Here is a 25,321-nt window from a genome sequence, read left to right as displayed (position 1 = left end):
GTATCTGGGAGTAAGCCCCATTGAACACAGTGGGATTTACATCTGAGTAAGAATGCACAAGATTATGCCTTTTCCACCACAGAGTTGCCTCTCCATACAGTATCTGAAATCCATTTATCTGCTGTGCTTCACCACTCCATGTGTATACCATTTGTCGGCAATAGAATTCAAACTGACCGCAGCCCCAACTTCTCGAAACATTCTGAAGTAGGAATTTTAGCTTGCGGGGGTTGATGGAGAGGATGTCACTTTTCATAAGCTGAATGCTCATGACAATTGAAAGTACTCCTATGTTAAGTGGGTCTGTTTGCGATAATGCAGTGTGTCAGCACTGACCACTGAAATTGAAGGAAGGGACGTCCAGAAGACCTTGCTGGGCAGTATCCAGGTTCTCTAAGATTATTGGCCAAATCTTTAGGTCTGATTGTGGTTAACCCTCAAGGAAAGGTTCGTTATATTGTTATATTGTGCAGAATATATTATTATGGAATATGCTTTACTACAATGTCTTCCCCATAGGGCTTGGCCACTCATGTTTTGTGCTAATGGGCCATTTGGCTCCTTTAGGACAAGCTTGGAATATGAGTCATATCTACCAGTCTGTGTGTCGCAAACTAGCGCATGAATGCCCTTCTGATAGCTGTCTGTAGTTGGCTGACATTTATTTTGCTGGACTCTCTTACTTTAGGTTGATCTCAGCTGCTGTCTGGGGGTAGTTCTCCTTCCTGCCAGTCTCTTTTGCTAACCTTGTCCTCATTATTTACCAAATGGCACGCTGACACATAACCAAAAGAGACACATGCATGCTTGCCAACTTCTGTGGTTTTATGTCAAGACTTAAAGTCTTAAGTGTTTTAGTAGCCCCATCTGATAAAATCATGACATACTCTGCTTCCACTTATTAAAAAGTATATTTTTAGCCTGTGTGGTGTCAGAGAAAAGATTTACAGCATGACTGCAGTGCACCCTAAAGGCCTGGAATCAGAAGGTACATAAAAACAAGCCCATGTTATTTTTAAGCCTGTCATATGGTGGAGAAGGCTGAGTTATGATGTCTGAACATTTGTGGTTGACAATCGCATGCATTCCAGTTCCTGATTAGGAACCCAAGGCAAGCAAAAAGAATGCCAACCAGCCGAAAGACTAAGATGCTCACAAGAATAGCAATAAATTACCATTCGTTTATAAAGAGCAGTCAAGTGCCCTTTGAAATGGCTTTGCAGCCGTGGCTGGCAACAAGTTTTCATCAGAATTCAGATCTGGACTGTGGAAGAGCCTTGTCTCCACCCACTGACACACTCTCATACAAGAGGGGACATGGGGAAAGGATTTATGATGCACCTTAGGCTCCCTGAGACCCTTGAATCCACTGTCCTCCCTGATGAAACTATATGGGAAATTGCTGAAGAGCTCTTTGCTTGCCCAGGAAAAAGCAGCTGAATTGTAGAATTCAATATGGCAAGCCTGGAATGGGATTCTCTTTCGTTTTCACTGTGTGAGTCCCTTGGCATTGGTGGAACATCTGAAGCCACTTGGACTAACTTGGGTTTTGCATGTGGGATGTGGGTGGCATTGTGGTCTAAGCCACAGAGCCTAGGGCTTGCCGATCAGGAGGTTGGCAGTTCAAATCCCCGTGATGAGGTGAGCTCCCATTGTTCAGCCCCTGCTCCTGCCAACCTAGCAGTTCGAAAGCACGTCAAAGTGCAAGTAGATAAATAGGTACCGCTCTGGCGGGAAGGTAAATGGCGTTTCCGTGCACTGCTCTGGTTCGCCAGAAGAGGCTTAGTCATGCTGGCCACATGACCCGGAAGCTGTACGGCGGCTCCCTCGGCCAATAAAGCGAGATGTGTGCCACAACCCCAGAGTCGTCTGCGACTGGACCTAACGGTCAGGGGTCCCTTTACTTTACCTATGCTGGGCTCTAGTCTTCTCCATGGGATTATGACTTGGTAGTTTACTGTCTAAAGGGGGCAGCTCCTCCTTGTATCTAATGCAGCTCAGCAGAGGCCTTACTTCATGAAAGGAAAAGGAAAAGGAAACACAGTCAGTGGGAGTGAGATGTGAGATCTTGCACTGGAAGCATTTTCCAAAGTTCTGGAGAGAAGCTAAGATGGGTTTTTTAAAAAATTAAAAGAAAAAATAAAGAAAAAATAAACAAATATCCTGAGGAGAGGTCTATCAATGCCTTCTAGCAATGATAGTAAAATGGAATCCTTGTGTTCAGTGATAGGGTGATATCCATATGATGAAGAACAAGCATTATGGGATGTTTGTTACATTTGCACGCTGCTTATAAGCTTCCGGATTGTTGCCCTGCCCCAGTTGGAAACAGAACTAGATCAGCCTTCACCCACTTTGTGCCCTCCAGATGTCTAGAATACCGCTCTCATCTGCTCTGGTCATGTTGGTTGGGGCTGATGGGACTTGGAGTTTCCAAACATCCGGGGGCACCAGGTTGGTGACAGCTGGGCTAGATGGAAGTCTCAATCCAATTCACCTGAGCTGTTTTGATATAGTCTTTTACTCGACCATTTCCCCTTTTCGTTACTATGTCTGTGAGTATATGTGAATGCAGGTGATTTGCTCTGTTTTTTCAATGTGGCATATTCTACGTACCCGCAGTGCTAACACACAAACATACAAAAGCAGGTCTGAGTCAACAGCGTTTCTAAACAACAGCGCACAGTGGAACATTTATGCATCTTCTAAGCTCCACAGCTACAATTTCCAGATCCCCTTACTTCCAGCTACCATGGATGACTTGGCCACTTGGCTGCGTCTCTTATCTAGAGCCCTCCAAGGTTAGAAGTTGCCCCTCGCTTCCCCCAGCCCGGCTCTTGCATTCGACTGCTGTACTGAAGACATGAATGCATCCCATTGTGAGCTGCGCTGGCGTGAGGAAGAGGTGAACTAAAGAAGAGCCGTACTGCTGGGGTGGGTAATGGCAATCCTGCTCTTGCAGCAAACCCCCGCTAAGCAATCCACAGAATGACACTGATGGTTGCTCCGGAGGGAGTCACTTACCCTCCAAGCTAGAGGTAAGATGCCAGATAAGCAGTAGCCTGTAAAAAAGGATTTAAAAAAAGAGAGAAAACCAGGGGGAAAGATTAAGATAATTTTGCCTTCCACGTTACATCCATCACATAACCCAATGTCAGTATCTATTCCATTGTTCAAGTACCTGACACAAACTTCCATTTCTATCTTCTCCATGCAAGCGCTTCTTTCATTTGAAAAGTTGCCTACCTCTCGTGGTTTTATAATAAACTGGAAGTGAGTAACAGTATGATATCAAAGGAAATAAAACTCCAGTTGCAATTGCTGCTGGGGTTTGCCTTCTGAATGTGGCTTCTACAATATTTCATCTGTGCTGACACCTTTCACTCTCAATTATTTGGCTGCTGTCAAAACAAATCAATCAAATTACAGCGTAGTGTGTCTTCATGTTACTGTTCCATTGTACATTGGCTGCATTAGCTCTGAAATATATGGAACTATAAATTTTTATCTCTATTATTTATTTAATGCAACTTTTCCCTTGTGAGGTAGCTCACAAACATAGGAAACTCAAATTAGTTCATGTCAAATGTTCAATATACACACACATCTATATGTATATGAAAAAGACTGCTCAGAAAATCTAAAACAGCAACATACATGAGGATGTTATTGCATTAAAAATGATAGATAGCTTGGCCTCTCTAGATTAACTGTTTTCAGATGTATTGTGTAATTTTTAAAAATGAAAGCAGGTAAAAGAGAGGATGTGCATTAAAATTAATCATAAAGTTTTGAGAACAGTTGCTTATATTTCCAGGATAAAAAGATGTGAAATGAGCACACCCAAACATTTTTCAAAACAATAAATTTTGTGAACAAAACATTTTAAAGCTTTAATGCAGTGTCACACACAATGGTGCTGTCAGCGACAGTAATGGATCATTTTGGTAAACAGCAGACAAGGGCTCAGGTTTTGCTGAATGAATTCAGAATATTTTGATGGCACTTTAGCCACCGCAATGGGTATAATTTTGTCAGGACAACACAGTATTTCTATCTGTCTGTCTTAAGCTTTATGCTGGTTTTGCTGCTAAGGCTTCCCTGACAGGATCAATTTGTAGGAACTGTAGCTTACTGAGGGTGCTGAAATTTCATTTTTTTTTAAAAAAAGTTACAATCTCCCCATACAGAACTACAATTTCCAGTCCTCACAGGGGAAAAGGAATGACAGCATTAGACCTGAATCTAAACAAAACACTCGCAGAGCAACACATCCGATCAGCATAATGTTGGGTGTGTGTGTGTGTGTGTAGCTAGGACTGCACAGGCACAACCTAGCTATGGGGTTGTGGGATGACTTTATCACACGATTCTCCATTTCTTTAGCTCTGCAACAGCCCCAAGGTGGATCAGAAAGGCTCAAGTCCAAATCTGGCAACCCAGATCTACTGTAAACACAATAAAAGCAGTGGGGGACAGCATAACTGGGAGGAGAGAAAGTTGTGGGCAAAAAAGTTGTGCTCCCTCTCCTCTGCACAGCAAACCCAGTGCAGCATGCTTCCAGCATAGCAAGCACTGGCCTGACTGGGGGGAAGCAGACGGGGAAGTGAAATGTAGAGGAGAAGTGGCAGGCATGGAAAGGGTTAAGCCACACTCCCCTTCATGCGCTTCTGCCATCCAAATCCTGCCCCTTCCCTTCACCACTTTTCAGATGCTCAGCAAGACCCACACGCCCAGACCTCCATCTCCCGCTCACCATCTTGGCTTCCTTTCAGGCTGCCCAAACATGGAAGAAGCCTGCACAGCAAGCGGATCTGGAAGCATATTTTCGAAATGGGACACCACATAGACATGAAACATAGTGGGACGTTCACATACGCTAAAATATATTGTGCAGATTTTAAAATGACAGTAATTAACAAGGGGAGCAATCCCCAGGTGTGAAATGTGGTTATGAGATGAAAAAGGCTAGCAATATATGCTACGAATGAGCAAATTAGAGAAAATGTGGGCTCATCATAGGCTGTTTACTCTGGCTCCAGAGCACTCCCTCCACAGACATAGGATGTGAGCCACAACCCACCTCCATCCCGTAGTTTGATGCTTTCGCCCTTCAATCTGAAAGGAAAACATAAGCCACACACACTTTGTGGTGAAGCTAAGGTGAGCACATTTGAGGCAGCCATCGCTCAGGTGCAGATGCCCACAAATGCCCAGATGACAACTTCATGAACAGGAGTTTGGCGGTGGTGCCAGTGCAGGCAAACCAAACCAAACGGGTAATGCACATTGAGTGAAAGCATCCCTGCCTTCTCTATCTGGTGTGCACAGCAGTGTGCAACTGTGGGGAAAACAACCTTGCTGAGTTTTAAGCCACTAATGTATACATAGTCTTAGACAACGAATGTGACAATATTCAGCAGTATCAGTTAAGCAGCACCAAGAAACTATGCCATGCAAGAGGGGTGAAGCAGTGTGCAATTATTTTATACACCATAGAGATAGTGCCCAAACAGTGTGTGTTGCAGTAAGTGACAAGTTAAGCACGGGTAATGTGCAGCACATTAATCTGTATTTCAGCCCTAAGCAAAATGCAGGACAGGCTCCAAAGATTAGTAGGTCCTGTGTGAGTGTCTGGAGGCGGTTGGAGGATGGATGGCGGCTAACAGATTGAGGTTGAATCCTGACAAGACAGAAGTACTGTTTTTGGGGGACAGGAGGCGGGCAGGTGTGGAGGATTCCCTGGTCCTGAATGGGGTAACTGTGCCCCTGAAGGACCAGGTGCGCAGCCTGGGAGTTATTTTGGACTCACAGCTGTCCATGGAGGCACAGGTCAAATCTGTGTCCAGGGCAGCTGTTTACCAGCTCCATCTGGTACGTAGGCTGAGACCCTATCTGCCTGCGGACTGTCTCGCCAGAGTGGTGCATGCTCTGGTTATCTCCCGCTTGGATTACTGCAATGCGCTCTACGTGGGGCTACCTTTGAAGGTGACTCGGAAACTACAACTAATCCAGAATGCAGCAGCTAGACTGGTGACTGGGGGCGGCCGCCGAGACCATATAACACCGGTCTTGAAAGACCTACATTGGCTCCCAGTACGTTTCCGAGCACAATTCAAAGTGTTGGTGCTGACCTTTAAAGCCCTAAACGGCCTCGGTCCAGTATACCTGAAGGAGCGTCTCCACCCCCATCATTCTGCCCGGACGCTGAGGTCCAGCGCCGAGGGCCTTCTGGCGGTTCCCTCATTGCGAGAAGCAAAGCTACAGGGAACCAGGCAGAGGGCCTTCTCGGTAGTGGCGCCCACCCTGTGGAACGCCCTTCCAGCTGATGTCAAAGAGATAAACAACTACCTGACATTCAGAAGACATCTTAAGGCAGCCCTGTTCAGGGAAGTTTTTAACGTGTGATATTTTACTGTATTTTTGGTTTTTATGGAAGCCGCCCAGAGTGGCTGGGGAGGCCCAGCCAGATGGGCGGGGTATAAATAATAAATTATTATTATTATTATTATTAGTATTGTGAGTATAAAGGGCAGAACCACCATCCCCCTGCCTGCTTTTGAAAGTGAGGAGGTAGGCTTGCCATACGTCAGGAATGACATATCCTGGTGTTCGGGTGTGAAAATGGCCGGGGGGAGGGCATTCTCCCCCCAAAAGCTCAACAATTTGGGTTTCCCCCCCAATTTTGGCAGTTCCCTATAAAAAGCTCAACAATTTTGCGGATCTCAGGAATTTTACTTTTTGAAATATGTAATCCTAAAGTGCCATAAAAGCAGCAGATAGATAGATAGTTATGCAAATGAAGGATCGAAAGTGACGTTCAGTGATTGGATAGTTTGTATGCAAATGAAGGATCGAAAGTGACGTTCAGTGATTGGATAGTTTGTATGCAAATGAAGGATCGAAAGTGACGTTCAGTGATTGGCTAGTTACAGAAAATGGTTACTGTTGCATTCTAGTGGAGCTCTATATAAGCAGGCTGACTGAGCTCCTCAGTTCAGTTCTGTCCAGCTTCCAATTAAAGAGCTGCTTTGGAGAAATCGCTGTGTCGTGTGCTATGTCTACCCACTATTCAACAGATAGATAGATGATAGATAGATAGATAGATAGATAGATAGATAGATAGATGATAGATATAGATAGATAGATGGATAGATGATAGATAGATAGATAGATAGATAGATAGATGATAGATGATAGATAGATAGATAGATAGATAGATAGATAGATAGATGATAGATTATTGATGATATAGATAGAGATAGATAGATGATAGATAGATAGATAGATGATAGATAGATAGATAGATAGATGATAGATAGATAGATAGATAGATATAGATGATAGATGATAGATGATAGATAGATAGATAGATAGATGATAGATTATTGATGATATAGATAGAGATAGATAGATGATAGATAGATAGATAGATGATAGATAGATAGATAGATAGATAGATAGATATAGATGATAGATAGATAGATAGATAGATGATAGATTATTGATGATATAGATAGAGATAGATAGATGATAGATAGATAGATAGATAGATAGATAGATGATAGATAGATAGATAGATATAGATGATGATGATAGATAGATAGATAGATAGATAGATAGATGATAGATAGATAGATAGATATAGATGATAGATAGATAGATAGATAGATAGATGATAGATAGATAGATAGATGATAGATAGATAGATAGATAGATAGATAGATAGATGATAGATTATTGATGATATAGATAGAGATAGATAGATGATAGATAGATAGATAGATGATAGATAGATAGATAGATAGATATAGATGATAGATAGATAGATGATAGATAGATAGATAGATGATAGATAGATAGATAGATAGATAGATAGATGATGATGATAGATAGATAGATAGATAGATAGATAGATAGATATAGATGATAGATAAATAATAGATAGATGATTGATAGATTTGTATTCACTGGGCTAGCACAGGCCCCTGAAATGAACCTTTGCCCTTTTTAGACCCCAGACTGAATTTGGATTACCAGGGACTGAGATGTCTATCATGGAGTCTCCTGGAGCCTCAGAAAAGTGGCATATAATTTTTAAAAGAAATAAATAAAATTCCAATGGAGCTTAAACATGCTTAACTTTCTAGTGAGAGCAGCCCAGAGATACAGAAATTTGCAACATGCAATGGCAGGGGGAAAAAATGTGAGCAGTTTGGATGACGGGGTGGGGTGAGAGAGAGAGAAAAGAAACTGCATGTAAAATCAGACCATACTTTCCCTTCTCGTGTCCTGCACCTGCCACTCAAGTTCACTCTTGTGATCCGTAATGCCACTGGAATACCTTAGTGGAAAAATCCTCTGCATGTTTTGATCCCAACGTATTACTCCACTACGATGATACAGCAACAAAGGGGTGCGTGAAAGGAAGAACACTGAAGTTGTAATGGATAGAAGGACAACAGTTAGCTTCCACCTAGAGCCAGAGAGCACACAAGCCTTTACATGTCGTCGTCTCCTCCTCTGAAAATGACTCTATAAATATCTCTGCTTCACCTCCGCGTTGATGTGGCCGCAGGAGACTTTTACCCAGTGGCAACACTTGCTCCTGGCTTTATCCCAGTGCTAAACTATTTACAATTCATGCACTTCATTTGGGAGCCTCCAGTTAAATTAATGCGCCACCGCTTTGAAAAGACTATTATATGCATACAGGGAGGCACTCAAGACCCCTTTTGGCATTTCAAAGTATACGAGCCGCAGAATATTTTTTCCGTTTTTGTTTCAAAGTGTCCCTAAGAAATGCATTGAGAACTTTTGTAACCCTCCCTCCTCAAGTCCTATTGATTTTATGGTAACAAATATTCAGAGGAATTACTTGATATTAATTTATCTGCTGGAAACTCTTGACTGTTCTTAAAATGCAAAACAGACCTCCTTAGGAAAGGAAAATCCTCTCCATGGCTCCAGCCAGATTTGTACAAACTTGTATCTTCGTTAGGCCCAGAAACCTAATGTGGTATGTATATGAAGCTGGTTCACAGGTTAATATCACATTGTTTCACATAAGGATTCTAGGTAGATTTTTTTAATGAATCAAAGTGGTTATGCACAAAAGAAATGGACAACTGCCTCAGAAATGCTAACTTGTTCTTCGCCAAGTCTGCAAGACATAACAAATGGTGCTCATTTGCGGGTTTCAGAATGCAGTATTGGGTGGCGCTGTGGTCTAAACCACAGAGCCTAGGGCTTGCCAGTCGGAAGGTCGGTGGTTCGAATCCCCACAACGGGGTGAGCTCCCGTTGCTCAGGCCCAATTCCTGCCAACCTAGCAGTTCGAAAGCACGTCAAAGTGCAAGTAGAAGGTAAACGGTATTTCCGTGCGCTGCTCTGGTTTCGCCAGAAGTGGCTTAGTCATGCTGGCCACATGGCCCAGAAAAACTGTCTGCAGACAAATGTCGGCTCCCTCAGCCAGTAAAGCGAGATGAGCGCCGCAACCCCAGAGTCGTCTGCAACTGGACTTAACTGTCAGGGGTCCTTTACCTTTACAGTCTCTACAAAAAGGATGCACAGAGAAAGCAAGGATAACATCTCTTGGCAATGTAACACATGCTTTTGGTAAACCTCAGGTAAGCATAACCCATGACCCATCACAGCATGCGTGATGTCCCTCTACTGAAAAACGGAGGAAACTAGTGTTTGATCTGTGAGGGCTCGTTTTGATTTCTGTTGTGTTTTTAGGACATGCAAGTTGATTTGGACAGGCTATGCCTATAAACACAGCCTAGAAATACCTTTATAATTGCAGGGGTTGCATTCCAAGTCATTGTTGGTGATGGCAGAGTGCCATTTCCACCATGTTATGCCCCCACCCGGTTCTGCCCCCTTTTCCGGCCACTTCTGGGTTGCTGTGATGTGTCAACTGGATGTGAGTAAACTGATCATTGCTTGCACAGAGTCGTATATTCAAATCACCACTTGCCAGTACAGTAATAAAGGAATGGACGTGTATGTGTAAAGCAGCTCAAAGCCAGCTATGTGAGCTGGGACATCAGTATCGCAGTATTGGGGGTCCAGCTTTGTGGGACGCCCTTGCAGTTGAAGTCAGACAGCCTCCTAGCAGGCTTCTCAATTAAACTCTGATTTTATCGTTTCAACTCATTGCTGGTCTTACTGCATCAGATCACCCGTATACCACTTAGAGATGACTGTGGTGAAGCCATATCTAAATTGTTGAAATAAGCAAATAAAATAAATATATATAGTAATGCAGGGATTATATTATTTGCAGTTATGGCTCCAAAGTGAAATTACTATTGAGCATAGTCCTTCTTCTTACTGTGTCATCCTTGTTTTGGTTATGTTAGTACCATGTAGAAGTACCTGGGAATAAACTATTCCTCTAAGTGAAACATCATTTTGATTATTACTGACATTGGTGCTCATTAAAATACATAACCGAAACACTGTTTTCTGTAGGCTCTGAAAGCTATTTCATGTAACTAGATGGGGAATACAAATGAATAGGGACTGCATCACTTTAGTTAAAAGAGAGAATGCCCTTTTGAGGGAAAAGGGGCTCTGGACTTTAGATCAGTAAGCAATTGAAGTTGGCACTTCAACTGTGTTCCCCCCCCTTTCCCTAAAAAAGCCCAATACATAAATGAATTAATGCAATTTTTAGATATTTTCTTGCAATCAAATTATACAACTATGCTAAAAAATATTGTGGCTTTTTTGCTGTTTTTTAAAGGGCCAATTGGACCTCTAAGCAATTCAAGATTAAAGAAACCCTCTTTCTGTAGTGTTATGATATATGAATAAATATCGGTCTGAAGATTCTAATGGCCATCTTCTAGCTCCCAGTTCTTTTGCTGTTTAATGCACATGTTTAGCCATGAAATGGTGCTTAAAATAACCTGCTTCTTCTTTTTAAAAAAGGAAATTTAAAGATCTAACAGTTTCAGAGGAAAGCAAGGTCTCATTTCAGCACAGGGACATTTCACTAATGATAAGGGAAGACAATTGATTGTTATTGGCTGTAGGATCCACAGATGGGGAAACAAACTGAGAAACATTCAAAGTTTGGGAAATTTAAGTTTTATGGTGTGATAATCTTTCAATGCTTGACACTGTTTGCCCATGGCTTCTGAAGAACAAATAAAATTATCACACCCTAATAACCTCTCATACTTTGCAGGCTCAAATCTGGCATTATGTAGAATAGATATCTATTTAATCCACAAGGCAGCAAGGAGAGGACTGGTTATCACCCTCCCTTCTCCTCAAGAAAACCAGAAATTGAGTGCAGAAAGGCCTTGAATTGTCTGACTGTGTCAGAGCATGCTCAGAACCGTAGCAGCCCACCTGCCATGGCCCTGGCTTGCTGGAAGAAGCCTTTGGGAACTGCTCCTCTGGACCTCATTCTCTGCACCCCCGCCCCGTACGGAGTGCAGGATGAAATTTTGACAGTCATTTATGAAGGATCTGGTGCTGGCTTTTTAAATATCCAGATATTTTATAGAAGCTGCAACATCACTTTTCTTCATGTCCAAGCTTCATGATCTTCTCTTTTGCAGCTTGGCTTCTACTGATGGTAAGGTCAAGGTAAAGGGACCCCTGACCGTTAGGTCCAGTCGTGACCGACTCTGGGGTTGCGGCACTCATCTCGCTTTATTGGCCGAGGGAGCCGGCGTACAGCTTCCGGGTCATGTGGCCAGCACGACTAAGCCACTTCTGGCGAACCAGAGCAGCGCACGGAAACGCCGTTTACCTCCCCGCCGGAGTGGTACCTATTTATCTACTTGCACTGCGTGCTTTTGAACTGCTAGGTTGGCAGGAGCAGGGACCGAGCAACGGGAGCTCACCCCGTCACAGGGATTCGAACTGCTGACCTTCTGATTGGCAAGCCCAAGGCTCTGTGGTTTAACCCACAGGGCTACCCGTGTCCCAATGATGTATAGTAGTTAAAGAGAAATCAAGGACAGCTAGGAATGCAGGACACACCTCTCTGTGAGGGTGGAGGCTGAACCCAGAGCTCTGCTTCAGAAGGGATACCGAGATGGAGTGTGTGTGTGTGTGTGTGTGTGTGTGTGTGTGTGTGTGTGTTCAAGATCACGGCCGCCAGTCAGTCTAAAGGCCCGCCTCTTCCCCACCACTCAACTTGTACATTTATAAATTAATGTACAAAACAAAGCAAACCTCCCAAGTCTCTACTATTCTCTTCTCTTAAGGAAACTGGCCCTGGAAGATTATTCCTGTGGCATCCTACGACTTGGGGACGGTGGTGCTAGAATATTATCAGGGCTTGTGATTCCTGACACCCACCATAGCCATTCCCAGCCATCCTGGTTATTGTTTGCCAGGATATATTATTTCTTACCTCTTAACACTGCTTATAGAACAGCTTCTTAGAGGTTACTTTGTGGATTATGGAGAAAGCTAACTAAGATCATGACCATCACCTCCTGGCAAACAGAAGGGGAAGAAATGGAGGCAGTGAGAGATTTTACTTTCTTGGGTTCCATGATCACTGCAGATGGTGACAGCAGCCACGAAATTAAAAGACGCCTGCTCCTTGGGAGAAAAGCAATGACAAACCTTGACAGCATCTTAAAAAGCAGAGACATCACCTTGCCAACAAAGGTCCGTATAGTAAAAGCCATGGTTTTCCCAGTAGTGATGTATGGAACTGAGAGCTGGACCATAAAGAAGGCTGATCGCCAAAGAATTGATGCTTTTGAATTATGGTGCTGGAGGAGACTCTTGAGAGTCCCATGGACTGCAAGAAGATCAAACCTCTCCATTCTTAAGGAAATCAGCCCTGAGTGTTCACTGGAAGGACAGATCGTGAAGCTGAGGCTCCAATACTTGGGCCACCTCATGAGAAGAGAAGACTCCCTGGAAAAGACCCTGATGTTGGGAAAGATGGAGGGCACAAGGAGAAGGGGACGACGGAGGACGAGGTGGTGGGACAGTGTTTGCGAAGCTATGAACATGAGTTTGACCAAACTGCGGGAGGCAGTGGAAGACAGGAGTGCTTAGCATGCTGTGGTCCATGGGGTCACAAAGAGTCGGACACGACTAAACGACTAAACAACAACAACAACCTAAGGGTAAAATGTCATTTCTGCATATATGGTAAGTTCTAACTTAGATATTCCCATGAATCCATGTTTTACTCCATCTGATGTTCCGGAATTAACCTGATGGACCCCTGGAACCATACAGAGAGGGCTAGAAGGCATCCCATCTACCCTTCTATGATAGTCCTATGGCTGACCCATGCAAGCCCCGTTAAAATGAATGGAGCCTGCACCACAGCAGGGCTTGGAGTTGAAACTTCACATTTCCTTCAGCCAAACTGGCGCACATAAGGTAGCCATAATATCCAAATTAGTAAGGCAGAATGAATTTGCAATAAAAAATGCGTATCAGCTTATGTTTATTTATAATACTATATCCACAGTAACCATAAGCTAGAATACCCTGGAGCCAAGCGATACACTTTTATAATGCCTGTGTCTTCATTAAGATTTCATCATCCACCTACACTAAAAAGCCTCTTCCTCCACTTTGTTATATCTGCTTTTACCCGGACTCTGTCCTTGCATTATTTTTTTAATCTCCAGTTCCCTACTTTACATGCACTCTCAAATTTTAAACAAGCAAAATTTGTGCATTAGTGTGTCCTTTTCATCTATGATTTATGAATGACAGGTTCCTTGGTGCAGCTTAATGGTATGAAAGGGAGACATTATTTTAAACATTAAAGTGAAAACCATTTGCAACTATGATAAGAGAGGTCTGTTGACATTAAAGTTTAAAATCTGCGCAAGGTAAAGGCGAGCCTCTGAGCCAACAGGTGAGGGCACACCATGCGTGCCGGTTGTAAGGGAGTTTGTCCAACACATTAGCTGCCTCCCTTTCCTACTGTTTCACAACCTGTAGCATTCGGTGCATCACACAATCCATCAAGTCATGAGCAGAAACTGGAGTTTAATCACTCAAAAAGTGCTTTAGAGTGCTGTGCAGAACATTCACTTAACAGAAGCTTCATTTCATCTGTGGGATACTTTCCCCTTCCAATTATGTCAGCAAAATGTATTTTAGGAACACAAAAGGGTGGTTGTGGCTGTGCGTACGTGTGGATTTGTTTGTCTGTCTATGTCAGGCATAGGCAAACTCCGGCCCTCCAGATGTTTGGAACTACAGTTCCCATCATCCCTAGCTAACAGGACCAGTGGTCAGGGAAGATGGGAATTGTAGTCCCAAACATCTGGAGGGCCAGAGTTTGCCTGTGCCTGGTCTATGTAGATCACATAATATATATATGATGTGTGTGAAAGAGAGAGGAAGAGAGAGGAAGAGGAAGTGATGATGATGGTGATGGTGATGATGATGATGATAATATTTTTGTACCCCACCCATTTGACTGGGTTTGCCCCAGCCTCTCTGGGCGGCTTCCAACAGAATACACGAAAACATAACAAAACATCAAACATCATCTTGATACAAGGCTGACTTCAGATGTCTATGGAAGGTCGTAAAATTGTTTATCTCTTAAGCATCTGAATACATATATACGATGTGCACCCCAAATCATAAAATGCTAAATGGTGTAATATCTGAGCTATTTGTTACATGATCTTCTGCTCTTATTTATATGCTCAAAACTGACTACTCTGCAAAAACCTGTCTGCCCTGTCTGCTCTGCCACTTTGCAGGAAGGCAACCTTTAGATGCAGCACTATGTGCCCATGATTAACTGGGGAAAATTAAGAAACAAATTTAAAACCCAGTGGAGAAGATCTCAATTCAGATTAACACCTGATGTTCCAGAGGCCTCTAACTGGTTGGATCCTTCTCTGCCCCATAACCACAAGGTGCAAGTCATCTCATGATATGGGTCCCTAATTTCCCTCCTGTTGCATTTAATTTCATTCTTCTGTTGCCCCTCACTGCCCCTGACATTTAATCCATCGTTTTATTTCCAACTGTTTCCAGCTGTATTTTGGTACACACTCACAAAAGGGACACAATGTTTCTACATCCTCTGAATGTTCTCAAATGTTTTTATAAGTGGCTTTCATATTGTTTTGAAATGTATTTTTTTTAACGCGTCATTTTGACTTTTTGATGTTTCCTGCTCTGGGCCCCATTTAGGGGAAGAAATGTGATAATTAAAATATAAATGAATGAATGAAGGTGATAGCCTTCCCCAGATGTTTATCTGTAGCTGCTGGTACTCAGGGTAATGCTGAAAATTAGGTTCCATTTATCTGTTTTGCTATATATTTCCTTCACGACTGTCATCATTGGGTTGTTGTTTTTTAAAAATATAATTTAATCTAGTGGGCATTATGGTATATTATGACAACAAATTTCATACCCATACTACGTTTTATTTCTGGTGCTGTGATATTTTTATTGTATGTTTGAATAGATCTTTCTGTCTCTCTCTCTCACACACATAAGTGTTTCATTGTTGTTGTTAAAAAATATTGCTTCTTTCCAATGTTTTCAGCTGTTTCTAGGCTTTATCAATCACCTGGTGCCATGTGCTCTCACGACTCAGATTTTCTTCAAAAAATTTTATGTGTAGATACTATGAAATAAACTCAAATTAATTTTTTTAAATTTTTTGGTCCAATTTTTTGGGTGCAGGAGAATTTTTTTAAAATTTTGATTTTCACACAATTTAGGCTAATGCAAGTTCTGTGTGAGTTTAGAAAAAACAAGGGATCCGAGACGTATTTTGTTTTTATTAAATAATTAATAAAACTTTTAAAAAATATTTTATTACCCTTCTTATTTTTAAAGCATAACAAGTTCATGGTTAGCCCACCCTACAAAAAAAGTGTGATACATATTGTTAGTTGTGGTTTGCATGCTATGGCTTATCGAACCTACCAAGGTACAAAATGACTAAAATTCACTTGGAATGGTCAGTGACCCTTTTCTGTGGCACTCAATACCATATTTATACCTTATTTTGAAAGAGACCAATATTAGCTTTATTTTGATACCCAAATAAGCCCAATTGGTTGAAAAATAAGCGAATCAGGAGGTTTTTTTCCTAAACTGATGCAGAAATTGCATTAGCCTTAATCGCGCGAAAATCAATTTTTTTGAAAATTTCTCCTGCGCCCAATTTTGGACCAAAAAATCTTTTAAAATGAATTTGAGGTTATCTCATGGGTACCTACAGAGAAAATATTTTTGAAGAAAATCTGAGTCGTGAGAGCACGGTCGAGTACAGTCCGGAACCCCGGACGCTCAATGAAAGGGACGCTCGACAAAGCGCCACTCTGCACATGCGCAAAGTGCGATTTAGCGCTTCTGTGCATGCGGCAAACCTGGAAGTAACCCATTCTGGTAATTCCGGGTTTGCTGCGGACGTTCGACGAAATGGACCCTAAACGGGGTGGACTCAAAACGAGGAATGACCCTAATAGCTTACCCTCTTATGTATGCACAGTGGGGGGGGGGCAAATATGATCCAGAAACAGAGAGGCAACACTGTCAAGGAACTGCCATCGGAACAGGGAAAGGAGGTAGAGGGGCCGTTGAGATACAGGGATCCTTGCGAAGCAGTCCCTCTTCGTGTGGTGGGGAAAGCCACGCCTCCAGTGGGGAAGAGGGAAAGGGATCAGGGGATGCTACTAGGAACCCCAGCACCGCTCCTGGTCAAGCCGGCCAGGAGGGAAGCACACCTCTTCCGTTGCCCACCTTGCTCAGAGGGGTAAAAGCACAAAGAAGGAAGGAAAAGGCTGGGGGTGACAAAGTTCTTGTGTTGGGGACAAAACCAGAAAAAGCCACTCCCGGATTCTGCTAGCGATTGAGGCAGACATGAACTTTGGGGTTCCGCACTGCAAATAGGTTTTGCACCAAATAAAACCTGTAAAAGACAGGTGGTTACTCGTGAGCAACCACCATTGCCATCTGACACAACACATTTCAACTGCAAGAGCGGAGGGAAAGAAATGTTCTGCACCTGGCATGGCACTGACAGGGACGTGGAACGGAGAGGATGGTCTCTGCTCCAGACTCCCGCGGTGTGGATGTAACCATGGAGGTGCAGCGTAAGCACTGCGGCCCGTTTTGCCGCCTTGCCCTGCCTGATTGGAGCAAGATTTTGCTGAAATCGGCACTGACACCGGTACTGCTTCTGCACTGACATGGGAGGTGGCAGGTGGGGCACCCAAGGAGCTGCTGCGACCTGAGGCAGCCGCCTCAGCTTGCCTATGAGCTGACTTGGTTCTTGCATATTAAGGTCACAAAAAAACCCTCTTCGAGGTCAGGAATTTTCCACCCAAAACACATAAGGCACACCAACATAATTAGGAAGGCTAGTACTCAACTGGTCTTAACCAATAGGTCGGAACTAAACTTGAGCTATAACATGTGCTGTTAGAGTTTCAGTGGCCCAAAGGAATGGAAGTAATGAATTTCCTTTTTGAATTCCAGATACTGTTTTTGTATTTGCAAAAGTTTGGCGTGTCAAAACCGACCAACGAAATGAATTTCCAATGTCTCTGTCATCTCAGTCAACTACTGTAAATCTGAATTCCTCTTAAAAAAATTACGACCTAAAACTGGAAAAACTAATTTATTTTATGTCTAAAATTACAATATGTGCCAAAATAATTGAATATTTAGAAATTCATATGCTTGCATTTATATGCAAATTTATTTTAAATGAATTATAATCCAATTACACGGAAATTAGAAACATACTTAAAAACATGCAAAACCAAAAATCTCTCGATTTTGAAGAGAACAGCTACAATTCAAATGTTATTTCTAGCAAGTTTTCTATTTTTATTTCAAACTTTACGAATCCTTCTTTCTGATAATTTTTTGAATAAATGGCAATTTACAGAAGTGGATTTTATTCTGTCCCTAAAAAAAAAAGCTAGACTAAATTAATCCTTTTGTTCTACAGAACTCAATCTGATGATGAGGTATACCTAATATATATATATATATATATATATATATATATATATATACACACACATATATATATATATATATACATACATATATATATATATATATATATATATATATATATATATGTATGTATGTATGAATATATATATATAGATATATATAATTTATATATATCTATCAGATTGTGAATATATATATATCAGATTGTGAAGCTGAGGCTCCAGTACTTTGGCCACCTGATGAGAAGAGAAGACTCCCTGGAGAAGACCCTGATGTTGGGAAAGATGGAGGGCACAAGGAGAAGGGGGCGACAGAGGACAAGATGGTTGGATAGTGTTTTCGAGGTTACCAGCATGAGTTGGACCAAACTGCGGGAGGCAGTGGAAGACAGGAATGCCTGGTGTGCTCTGGTCCAGGGGGGTCACGAAGAGTCGGACACGACTAAACGACTAAACAACAACAACAACAACAATTTATATTCGGCCCTATACCCAGAGGTCTCAGGGCAGCTCACAGAACAAAACCAGAACACAAAACCCCAAAATATATAATCAAAATAAAAACAACACTACAACAAAATAAAAACTACTCTGCACCCTATAATCAATGGGGGACCAAATTAACACTGGGGAGACACTGAAATCAGACTTTCTAAACATCTCTTGTTACAAGCTCTTCAATTTAAGAACTTTAAACCAAATCTACTGTACTCAAGTCTACATGCCTATTTTATAGCTTTGTTTTTCATCTTTTAATTGCCTTCTGTTGTTAAGATTGTTCACTTTGTTTTATATACAATATAAAATGAAACAATGAAAAAACAACAACCCAGAAAAAGGAAATGGAATTTCCAATGCGATTTACCTTGTAGATTTTGCAACGGCAAAGTCATGATGCCTCCTGCTGCAGCTGCGGCCACCAGCCCTTGGATGTTGGTGAGATTAGCGGTAGGCAAAGTCAAGACCAGTCCTTGCTGGCCCCCCAACTGACCCGCCATGTTGAAAGGAATAAGGATAGGTTGATTCAGTGCTGGCGTGCCTCCTGGCATCACCCCTGCTACAGCTGAGGCTAGCTGCTGCGCCGTCAGTAGTGGCTGAAAGGAGACGTAATGATCATATTTTAACATATTACAAAATAAAGGCATAACAGCACGGCTGCAGTGGTTTCACTAGAGCAGCCTCCCCCCAACCTGGTGCCCTCCAGATGTTGTTGGACAACTCCCATCAGCCTCAGCCAGCACAGCCAACCTTCAGGTATGACCGGAGTTGCATGTTGAGGTCCCCAAGACACCCCCCAGTAAAACACAATTGACACTTGATTTTAGTTTAAGGATTTTGGCATAATTTTGGCCACAACTTTATTAAAATTGCAAACAATGTGAGTGGTTGCTTAGGCATTGGTTGCAACTATCTGACCCTGCACGGGGACAGACTGACATTCGCACGACTGCAAAGTCAGAAAGGGAAAACATTTTGGGGAGAGAGACGGGACTGGGTACCATGCATCACCTCTCCCCGAATGCTCCCAGGGGCTCTTGCGTGGCCCTAGCCCCTTGCCAGGGGGTTCAGACAAAAGCATGGCGAGCCCTTGGATTCCTTTAACGGAATACCCTTGCAGCAGCAGCAGTGGAGGGGCAGGCACAGCCAATCCATGCTCCTCCACCAACCAATCTTTAAACCAATGCCTAACCGCAACCTTACAAGTTGTGACGATTTGCTACGCAGTAGGCAAAAACCAAATGGCAACAGCCAATCAGCCAAATGGACAAAATTCCTACCAGGCCCCCGCTCCAAAAGCAGATGACCCCATGACAGGCATAGCAAGGTCAAGCGAACAACCCTAAATATAGGGAAGGTGGGCTGGTGATCCAATGCGCGCAGCAAAAAGAGAAAGCTCAACGCTGCGCGCAGGATATTTAAAGGCTATGGCTGTCAATCATGAAATGGCAACATTCAAATCTCCCCAGCAACAGAAAGCACATGTTAACAGTGGCCAAATTCCTATCCCGCCCAGCAACAGTGGGTGTCTTGCTAGCCCCCACCGCAACACATGCTCTCCATGAAGGAGAACACGCTTTGTAGTCTAAAAGTCTGGTGGACACCATGTTGTGCAAACTGACCCAGAGCCTGTGACTTACTTCTGATTTGTTTTAGATTACTGACTACAATCACAGGGCGTGGGGCCAGCAGCATTTAGAAATGCTGGATCATTTAGATCAGGCACGTCCAACTCCCAAGAGACTGTGATCTACTCACAGTAGACCGGCTGTGATCTACCCATTGTCATTGCCAGAAGTTGTTGAGGTTTTTTTAGGGGAGCGTTGGCCAATGGCGATCACTAAACTTCATACCTGGGACACCTCTGCGATCTACCGGTAGATCACAATCTACCTGTTGGACATGCCTGATTTAGATTAACTAGTTAAAAACACTTTTAATTGACTGAAAAGGTGTCCCAATCAGCCAGCAGATATAGATACAGATGATATGGATATAGCTATAGATACAGACATTCTTCTTCACTGGGATTAAAAAATATAGCTGGCAAGTGCCTTCTCAAAAGAGGCTTTCTCTCTTTTCCATTACATTGGGAGGAATGCCTCTCCTAAGACGATGCCTTCCACAAGAAATTTATGTGCCATCTAAAAACAAAGGAAAAAATGTTTCTGGTATCAGAAACATTGTTTTTACCCATATGCAAGTTTCGCTGATTAATCAACTAAAAGTAATATGAACAATCAATTTCAATTTATCTGATAAATTTGCAGCGAGTTTATATAATAATTTATGAAAGGAAAAAATCAGTGCCTGAGAGCTTTCTCAGGTAAAGCTTTCTAGAGAAAGTGTTGCTGCACTACAACTTTAATGTGCACACTGGCTTCCAAGTAAATATTTTGTACTCCATGTGGTCATTAGCCAAATGGGGGCCCCTGGTGGTCTAATTTGCCCCGCAGGCCAGAGAGGTTCCAAACCCCTGCCAAAAACACTTACTGTAGGTCTCCAATGATATTTTAAAATGCAGTAGCTATTTGCCAAATTTGGTGATAATTAAAGCCTTTGTTTAAGATTTGTAAATCACTTTTCAAACAAAATGCTTCCCAAAGCAGTTTAGACACATCCAGCATACCTGTAAACCCAACTTGACCTAACAACCAAAAATAAGTTTGTTGGCCTGGTTTTTTATACTAACATTCCTTCAATCACATTCTCAAGGTGGTTTTCAAAAGAACAAAGCAATTAAAATGTAAATACAGGGCTGTTCTTTGTGTTTGCTTTTTGCAGAGGTATTCTGCAACAGTAATAGTGCAATAATAGTACATTAGTAGAGGATTTGTACTGAACATCATTCCACTTTATTAGTTGCTTCCCCAATATGAGCACATTATGGCCACTTAAGAGGGCCGCTCCTGCACTGCTGTGCAACAGAAGTGGCCCAGAAAATAAATTGGAACATCTGTGGCATAAACAGTTACAGGATTTCAGCAGGAAATTACAGGACTGGTATTTATTGGAAACAAAGAAGTATGTCCGCTCCTAAACATTTGCAGGTGCAAACAGTACTAAAAGCGAGATCATATGTAACTGTCCCAATACAAATCATCACCAAAGCACAACAAAAAGGACATCTGGATGGACTGACTGTTGTTGCGTAGACAAAATATAACTAAATTTGTACTCCCCACAAAAAGCTCAGGAGGTCAATCTATAACCCACATAGAGTTGTTGCTCCACATATACTTTAATACTGTGAAGAGCCCTGAGATCTACAGATGAAGGGTGGCATACAAATTTAAGAAATAAAAATAATACAGGTCTGATTTCTGGAAGTGAGGGCTGCTCTACAGGCTGTCCCTTCTCATGAGTAAGCAGATCTGTTCGGAGATCAGAGGAAGTGTGTTCCTCTTTGCTGCTCTCAGTCTCTCTTTAGGAAAAATATACTCTGCTCCTTTACACTCACAAACGCTGATTTGTTGATTTCCTCTAAATTCTTTCCAGTTTCACATCTATAGCATATACTAGACCAGGTCGGGTAATATGGACCCCACCTGTGCTCTGAGCTACACCATCTAGAATATAAGTATTGGTTGCTCTTGAAAGGACAGCTCGATTAAACCCAATCACTGAACATTTCCTAAGAAACAAAGCCAAACAACTCTTTTGAGCTGGCATCCCCCAGTGGGCAGATCTGCAAAAGCTGCCAACTATAGTTCTGGGGGTGCTACTCTGACTGGCTTTGGCCCTTCCAGGTCATAGACAGAGGTCTCGAGCATCACATGCAACTTGATGGTTTTTGTAAAAAACAAATCAACAATGCCAAGCATTGAACATGGGACCTTTTGGAGGCACAGTTTGTGCTGTACCACTGAGCCAAAGACCCTCCCCAAATATGTAAAGCTTCATGAATCTGCATGTAATCTTTGTGCAGGGGTCATGCTAAAATTGCTGCATAGTTCAATTTTTAATACAAGTGCTGCCAAAGCAAACACAAATTCTCAGCACCTTTGTCAGACTAAAGCTCGAAGGATTCTTAGGAGGAACTTGTGGCAGTTCAAATGGCACCAGCCAATTTAATTCTCCTGTGGAGATATGCTCAGAAACTGGGGGCCAGAATGTCTGCCAGCTCTTCCCTAGCAGCCTGGCTCAGTCACTTTGTAAACAGAAACCCTTCAAATTTTTACTTAGAACTACAGCACAATCCACATAAATACTTGTTGGCTCCCAACTAGGATAAATGTAATTTGAAACAAAGTCTGTGCGCAACACACAAAACTGTCAAACCCAAACTGTTGAATCAAACTTACATTAAAAGTCCATTTAGCAGTTTCACATCAACTCAGGCTGTATTTAAAGCAGAAGACTGATGTGAGGCTCCAGTAACTTAAATTAAGGAGCAAAAATCCCTAGCCCAAATCTGAAATTTGGCTTGAAAACTGTACATAGATTTCTATCTTTTTAAAAAATGAGATGAATAAACTCTCTCACACATGCACATACACACACATTTTAAAAATGTTAATTGCTAAGCATACATTTCAAACAACAGCATGCAGCCAAATAATTCTACTTTATCCATTTAGCTGATTGTTAATATTTGCTTCCAGAAAAGCAAATTTTATTCCGAGTCAATGATAGAAACTGACCTGGGGCCCGACAGGGAACGCTGGATGGGACTGACTGGGTTGGTGCTGATCAGATGTGCTTGTATCAGACAGTGCTGTGTTTCCTCTGGCTCCTGGAATTCAAAGAAAAAGCTCTACCTTAATATCTAGCCTGGGGACTAGCACATTACATTTTGCTGTGATGTCACATAGCATCAAGCTGAAAATGATATGCTAAAGCGGTTTATCAATAACTCAAGCGCTCAAATCACTTATCAGCTGCATAAATTATGCTAACATTCATTCAGGCCAGCCTACTCACTCGGAGAGAGATACGGAAATCTGACAGCAGTGAAACTGAAGCCATCATCAACACAGCTAATGTGGACTGCATTATACATCCATTTACATAAAAAAAAAAAATCGCACAAGCTCTCTGCAGGGGAAGGAGCCCTTTTTTTTAATGCTAAAGTGAGCAACAGCTATCCTAATTTCATAGAGCAAGAATTAACTGGGCCAAAGTAAAGTGACTTCTACTGTTTATCTCTGTGAAAGAGTAAAATATCTGTAAAATATCACGGTGCAAACTAGTGAATCCGAGGCAATTGGACTTTGCACAGATGAAGAGTCAGGGTTTGGGACTAAGAGTCTGCCTAGGCTCTACAAATTTCACAGAACAAGAGACTAGAGGTAAAGGGTCTTTTTAAAATTGTTTGAATGCTCCTCCATATAAATGCCCCAATATCTAGACAATAGAGGAGCATAACAGATAAAGGGCTAGATTACACTTTCTTACTACATGCAATGTACCATTCATTTGGGGGAAGCGTTTCAATTAAGTTACTGTATTTTTCGGTCTATAAGATGCACCAGACCACAAGATGCACCTAGTTTTTGGAGGAGGAAAACAAGAAAAAAAATATTCTGAATCTCAGATGCCAGAACAGCAAGAGGGATCGCTGCGCAGTGAAAGCAGCAATCCCTCTTGCTGTTCTGGCTTCTGTGGTAGCTGCGCAGCCTGCATTCACTCCATAAGATGCACACACATTTCCCCTTACTTTTTAGGGGGGGGAAAGTGAGTCTTATAGAGCAAAAAATACGGTACTTCTTTGGCAGCAGGATGCATTGCCATGCCACCTCAACTGACTAGTATGTTCTGCACAGATTGCAGAATAGTTTTAAGGAGGGCCAGCCCAAGACATTGGGGCACCTGAGGCAAGCCACAAAATAGCACTGACACCCCCCTTCCCTGCCACCAGAGACGAAGGGGTGAGTAATGATCTACATCAGGGAAAATGGCGGGGGTGACGACACTGAATCAACCCAATGGAATCAAAGGTCTTGGGAGGGGGAAAGAGGATCTGCTCCGAATTGTGGTGGGCAGGTGTACCATTTTAGAGGCGGCATTGCCTTCAAGGAGTGCACAGTCACAGCCACAGGCACCCCAGCAGAAACAGCAGACGATGCATTCCTGGGAGGCCAGATCTGCTGCTTCGTGGAAATTGGCACCCGAGGCAGTTGCCTCACCTTGCCTCCTGGGTGGGCCGGCCCTGCTTCTAAGAGACGTGGAACCAAATCCTTGCTCTGGAACAGACTGCCCCAGTTCCTAAACCCGCCCTCCAAATGCTTTGGACTACAACTCCTATCATTCCCAGCCTGTATGCCTAAAAGGTAAAGGAGCCCTGACAGTTAAGTCCAGTCGCGAACGACTCTGGGGTTGCGGCGCTCAACTCACTTTACTGGCTGACGGAGCCGGCATTTGTCCACAGTTTTTCCAGGTCATGTGGCCAGCATGACTAAGCTGCTTCTGGCAAAACCAGAGCAGCACACGGAAATGCCATTTATCGATACCTATTTATCTACTTGCACTTTGACGTGCTTTCGAACTGCTAGTTGGCAGGAGCCGGGACTGAGCAACGGGAGCTCACCCCGTTGCGCTGATTCGAACCGCTGACCTTCTGACTGGCAAGTCCAAACGGCACAGTGGTTTAAACCACAGCACCACCCACGTCCCCAGCCTGCATGCCAATCGGGACACTTGGAGAGTATGAAATAGTTACCTGCATGCCACCAAGTTCCTGAAAGAAGGTCTGTGCAAGCTAGAAGCTGGGCCTCAGCCCGTTGTACCTGGCCGTAGTGCTGATCAGCTGAGTACCCTCCACCTCAACACCTAGGAGTGCTATTGCCAATCAATCTGACCAGAGCCATACTTCCTCTAGCAGCTAAATTGGGGTAGGAATATGTACCCATCTGTCTATGCAGTTCA

The 25,321-nt window shown here is 42.8% G+C and overlaps 1 protein-coding gene and 1 non-coding gene across 3 annotated transcripts in view; both read right to left on the bottom strand.

The window, feature by feature from the left end:
• POU6F2 (POU class 6 homeobox 2) overlaps positions 1-25,321 on the bottom strand; it is a 229,223-nt gene that overhangs the window by 124,965 nt on the left and 78,937 nt on the right. For both annotated transcript variants that reach the window (XM_053359613.1, XM_053359614.1), the window contains exons 2-3: positions 23,098-23,189; positions 18,822-19,050 (exon numbers count right to left, since the gene is read on the bottom strand). In XM_053359613.1, the coding sequence (XP_053215588.1) occupies positions 18,822-19,050; positions 23,098-23,189 (321 nt within the window). The remainder of the gene's footprint in view (positions 1-18,821; positions 19,051-23,097; positions 23,190-25,321) is intronic.
• On the bottom strand, positions 22,338-22,443 carry LOC128398586 (U6 spliceosomal RNA). Its single transcript, XR_008327170.1, has one exon. It is a non-coding gene; the product is annotated as a U6 spliceosomal RNA (small nuclear RNA).

The sequence above is a fragment of the Podarcis raffonei genome, chromosome 12, assembly GCF_027172205.1.
Source record: "Podarcis raffonei isolate rPodRaf1 chromosome 12, rPodRaf1.pri, whole genome shotgun sequence".
NCBI classification, from domain to species: Eukaryota; Metazoa; Chordata; class Lepidosauria; order Squamata; family Lacertidae; genus Podarcis; species Podarcis raffonei.
This window is presented reverse-complemented; position numbering and strand designations above follow the sequence as displayed.